The sequence below is a fragment of the Myotis davidii genome, unplaced genomic scaffold, assembly GCF_000327345.1.
Source record: "Myotis davidii unplaced genomic scaffold, ASM32734v1 scaffold2617, whole genome shotgun sequence".
In the NCBI taxonomy this organism is placed as follows: Eukaryota; Metazoa; Chordata; class Mammalia; order Chiroptera; family Vespertilionidae; genus Myotis; species Myotis davidii.
The window spans coordinates 1-4,950 of record NW_006288446.1 but is presented as its reverse complement, the minus strand read 5'-3'; the positions used below and the strand labels follow the sequence as shown (position 1 = coordinate 4,950).

The 4,950-nt window shown below is 49.9% G+C and overlaps 1 protein-coding gene across 1 annotated transcript; it reads left to right on the top strand.

Annotated features, from left to right (window-relative positions):
- The first annotated feature begins 250 nt into the window (after nucleotides 1–250).
- LOC102756746 (apolipoprotein L3) lies at nucleotides 251–4,923 on the top strand. The gene is made up of 4 exons (XM_006760322.2): nucleotides 251–352; nucleotides 2,136–2,256; nucleotides 3,402–3,631; nucleotides 3,696–4,923. The coding sequence occupies exons 1-4, from the start codon at nucleotides 322–324 to the stop codon at nucleotides 4,355–4,357; spliced, it is 1,044 nt and encodes a 347-aa protein (XP_006760385.1). The 5' UTR covers nucleotides 251–321; the 3' UTR covers nucleotides 4,358–4,923.
- Nucleotides 4,924–4,950: the final 27 nt, after the last annotated feature.

The window sequence follows — 4,950 nt, the reverse complement described above, 5'->3', positions numbered from 1 at the left end:
CCTTGTCTGAGGATCTTCTCCTTCTGCCCCCACAGGACAACGGGACTGTCACTTGGCTTGGAGTGGGCGGGAGTGAGGCGAGTACCTTCTCTTAACTAGCAGCTGGCAGAGCCCAGCAGCCAGTAAACACAGTGGATTGAGTCCATCTTGGCACTTGTGGCCTTCCTTTCCTGAAGGAATCACAGAGACGGAGCCCCTCACTGGCTCACCTTCAACCCCACAATTTGTTTTCTCTTCCCCAAGGGTGAAGCATCACCTCCTTCCAGCTGGACACAGACTGGTGAGCTGAAGGGGAAACTCTGAGATCCCACTGCTGACACCATGACCTCAGAAGCTGACGGGATCTGCCCAGGTAGTCAGCTTCCTCCTCTCTATGTGGTTCCTGCGTATGATCTAGATTAAATGAGGCATCTCCAGGCTGGGTTAAGCTACACAGGAACCAAGAACCTCCAAGGGGATAGATGAGTGTCCCTGAGCCCCCATGAGGGACCAATGGGAGTCCCCTCAACCCGGAGTCTGTTGGGGGGCCTCCTTCCTGGCTCTCTCCTCAAACTGCTCACTGCCTCCCGTCCTCTGCAACTCATGCAATGTCTCCAAGGAGGCCAAGACAGCCCATGGGAGGTGAGAATTTCTGGTCCCCCGTACCTGGAACCTGCCAGTTCCTGGTGGAAACCTTTCCCTCCAAAGAATTGTCACCACCCACAGCTATGTGGGGGCCCTGACCTGTGCTTCCAATTATAAACACCTGCGTACCAGGTGTGACTGTCAGGCAGGAACTTCTTCTGTTGATCTCAGATACCCCTGTGGAGGTCCTCTTTGTTATTTCCCACACCCACCCACATCCTAGCCAACAAATACACAGATGCAGTGTTCTGGATTTCCTTCATCTAAACCCAAATTCCCTTTCTCCTTCAGTGGATGAAGCAAGAAAAGGAAAAAAAAAACAATCCTTCACCCACCCACATCAACATTGTGTTGCCTAGGCAACCAAGTAACACCCAGGAACTGGAGGGGGGAGAGCTGATACTGATTGATCACAGGATTAGAGCTGAGGCTCCAGCCCCCACCCACCTGAACACACCCCTCCACTGCCACCTTGGAGCACCTGTGAAAAGCAGGAGGAATCCTCTTTGCCTGGTAGTTTTACTCCATCAGTGATGTGTGGACTGAAACATTATTTTCAAATTTAAAAAAAAAAATCCCATAGGTGAACTATAGGGTAGAACGCAGAAATCACATGAGTTTTCAAACTATAAGGAGGCTTCAAACTAATGTAAGGAAATGCCTGAATGGTGACCTTGGATGCCCCCTTGAGCTTTCTGATTCTTGGCTTGGGCCTTCTTTTCCTGTCTGAGTTTCACTTTCTTTTCTGTGAAATAAGAATAATATGTTTTGTGTGTATATGGCAGGAAACACATTTAGAGCATGTCTCTGTACACACAAAACATACACCAGTTCCCAGTCCCTTATCTGAATTTCCAGAGTCTCCAAATCCCTGAGAGTCACACATTTTTTAAAAGATTTATAAAAGTTATTGACTTATACAGCGAGAGAGAGAGAGAGAGAGAGAGAGAGAGAGAGAAGTGGGGGAGGCAGAGAACTGGTGTCTCTCCCCCTTCTCATGAGGACACCTTTCATATTGGCTTAGGTCCCACACTTATGACATCATTTAACCCTAATTATAAAATACATCCTATGGGGCCTGGGCATTATGGCTCAGTGTTGACCCATGAACCAAGTGGTCACTGGTTTGATTCCCAGTCAGAGCACATGCCTGAGTTGCAGGCTCGATCTCCAGTAGTGGGCATGCAGGAGGCAATGGATTGATGCTTTTTTTCTTATCAATGTTTCCATCTCTATACTTCTCCTTTCCTCTCTCTCTAAAAAGCAATAAAACATTTAAAAAAATAAATAAGTACAGCCACATGGGTGTAAGGCCTGCACTATATAAATTGGGGGGACAGGTCAGTCCATAATAGCAGGTGATTCACCAAAAGTTCCCCAGATTTTTTTAAAAAGTCCCCCAGGTGATAGCTGCTCAGGAGGATGAACATTTAACCACCTTGTTTATACTCAATTCCATTTCCATTCTACCAGGATTTCTTCTAACCTTATTCTTTTTTCTTTCCATCTAGAGGGCAAAGTTTTTGTTGATGTCATTGAGTATTTAAATGACCCATGGAACAAAGAGAAAGTGCAGCGCCTGCTGAGTGATGAATCCTGGGAGAGATTTGTGGCTGCAGCCGAGCTGTCCAGGTAACCTCCAGGGGATGCCTGTATTGTTACCCATCTCCCCTGCATCTAGATCCCTCTGGCAGGCACACTCCTCAGGGCAGGGTCCTGAGTTTGGGGTGGAAGATGTTCCTTCTCAACAGTCAATGAGGAACATTTCCTTCATATCATTCGTTGGCAGAGAAGAGGTTTGGTTGAGAAGAGATGAGGCCTGCAGGGGAAGGTTACATGACGTGGGCCCGTTACTTAACCCTCTCTGTCTTAGTCATCTGTTCCATTTCATTGTGAGGAAAATAAAATAATGCGTGTGAACTGTTTAGCCTAATGACCGACACATGGTAGGTGGGCTGTTGACATGAACTTTAAAAAAGATGCTGGGAATAGACAGGGCCCAAGCGTCTTCCTGTTGGACCTGAGAGCCACACAGGACTTCCTGTGGGAGGAAGGGGGAGAGCTGGAGTGAAGCTGCACCATGTTGGGCTGAATCCTGACTCTATCTGGATTCTGGGGGTCTGGGCTTATGTCATCTCCCACTTAAATGGAATAGCAAGTCTGTCTGATGGGACTATGGTGAAGGCCTTGGGGTGAAGTGCAGGGTCAAGGGTGAGGAAGCAGGTGCAGTCATCCTGTCCTGAGGCCCAGACAGTCCTGGAGCAGGGTCAGTACCCAGTGTCTGGATGGAGCAAGGGTGGTCCAGGTGGGAGGATGGTAGGAAAGCTTGGCAGTGAGGCTGGGACTAGAGTGAGGCAGCTGAGATACCTGGCACAGGCCTGAGGAGGCCAGGGGCCTAGTGGAGGGCCATGCAGGAGTGTGGGGCGCGGACATTTGTTCCTTCCCTGACTTGATCCCCTCACTCCTGGGGGTAAAGGGCCTTTGATGATTATGTCCTCCAAAGCTGTCTGCCAGCTGGAGGGCTCCTGACCTCCCTGTGGGACCCTATTCTCTTCTCCATGGAGTAACCCTGACCAGAGGGAGGCAGTGTGGCTTAGTGACCACTTCCAGTGAGAATGGGGGCTGCCAATGTGGTGTAATATGAGGGCTTCTGGGTAGACGCACACGTTCCCACCATAGAGAACAGGGCTTCCTGCACCAGCTCATTCAATCAGGGGTCTCAGCTTTAGCGCTTCATACACCTGCCTTCATTAATCCCCTGTCCTTCATTATTACAGGGATGAGGCAGATGCACTCGATGCAGACTTGCGCCAGCTGGAAGCACTCATGGCTGTGGACGACAAAGACATGCCCTCAGAATGTCAGGGGCAGAGGGAGAGGTTTATGAAGCAGTTTCCTCAGGTGAAACAGGACCTTGAGGAATGCATAGGAAAGCTCTACGCACTTGCTGATGAGGTGGACAAGGTGCACAGGGACTGCACCATCACCCAAGTGGTGGTCTTCCACCGTGGCATTGTGTCTGGCATTCTGACCATCATTGGCCTGTCGCTGGCACCTGTGACTCACCCAAGTGGTGGCCTCTTCCACCGGCGCTGCATCTGGCATTCTGACCATCGCTGGCCTGGTTCTGGCACCATTCACAGCAGGGGCTAGTCTGCTGCTTTCGGCAACTGGGGCGGGACTGGGGATAGGAGCTGCTGTGACCGGTGTGACCACCAGTATCGTGGAAGCCTCAAAGAACGCATCAGCAACAGCCGAAGCCAGCCGCCTAGTGTCAACCGGCATTGACACAGAGAAGAGGGTCAGGGAGGGTCTAACCTCCAGCACAACCGAAGTTGTTTTATTACCAAGGAAGTGTTATCAATCCATGCAAGACATTGTGAATAATGCCCGTGCCTTCAAGGTGGCCAAGTCCAATCCTCTCTTAGCAGCCAAGGCCACACGCTTCTTGCGCACGGGGGCAGTCTCAGCCCAAAGCAGCAAGCAGGTGCAGAAAGCTTTTGGAGGCACTGCCCTGGCCATGAGCAAAGGAACCAGGATGTTTAATGCAGCCACGGCAGGTCTATCCCTTATTGTGGATGTAGTGAACCTAGTGAATGACTCAATGCACTTACATGAGGGCGCAAAGGCTGAGTCGGCGGAAGAGTTGAGGCAGCAGGCCCAGGAGCTGGAGAGGAGGTTGGAAGAACTCATCTGCATTCACGAAAGTCTACGGGAGGACCTGACTCTGTGATCCCCAGACAGTGCAGGGAGCAGGGTGTGTGGGAGACAAAGGCGTGGACTTACCTTGTTAGAGGGGAAATGCTGGCGAGATAAAATGGGTGGAACTGTGTGTTAAGGAGTTTGGTATTTCTATAGCTGAGCACAGCGAAGGGGGGGTTCCTGCAGATGGCAGGTGTGTCAAAGAGAAGGAAGGAACCTGGAGCCTGGAATCAGGGAATATAGGGGACAAGAGAGTGGGGGGTGGGAGGAACTTTATTTTGACTAAAAAAAGACATTGGGGTCATGAATAAAGTAAGAGAAGTGGAGGAATAAGCACCGAGAAGGCCCGAATTACTAAAAAGTTGACAATGGTAGAAGGTGAAAGAGTTTGAGTTGTTGGGATATGGGAGTTACAGTGGCTCCTTAATTGGCCCTCCCCAGGGTTCACCATCCCAGCAGGAACCCCGTCTCTCCCTGGTCCTGGTCTCTAGCCCTGCCTTCAGTTCAAGCTCGCCTTTGTCTTCCAGCAGTTCATCTTAGGTAGGCATAAAAAAACACATTTTTTTTAATTTTTCAATTACATTTGACATACTATATTATATTAGTTTTGGGTGTGCAATATAG

Excerpts from the sequence above, each read along its gene's own strand:
- LOC102756746 (XM_006760322.2), top strand. The coding sequence starts at position 322 with ATGACCTCAGAAGCTGACGGGATCTGCCCAG. Across the intron at positions 353-2,135 it reads AGCTGACGGGATCTGCCCAG|AGGGCAAAGTTTTTGTTGAT; the intron begins GTAGTCAGCTTC and ends CTTTCCATCTAG. Across the intron at positions 2,257-3,401 it reads GCTGCAGCCGAGCTGTCCAG|GGATGAGGCAGATGCACTCG; the intron begins GTAACCTCCAGG and ends TCATTATTACAG.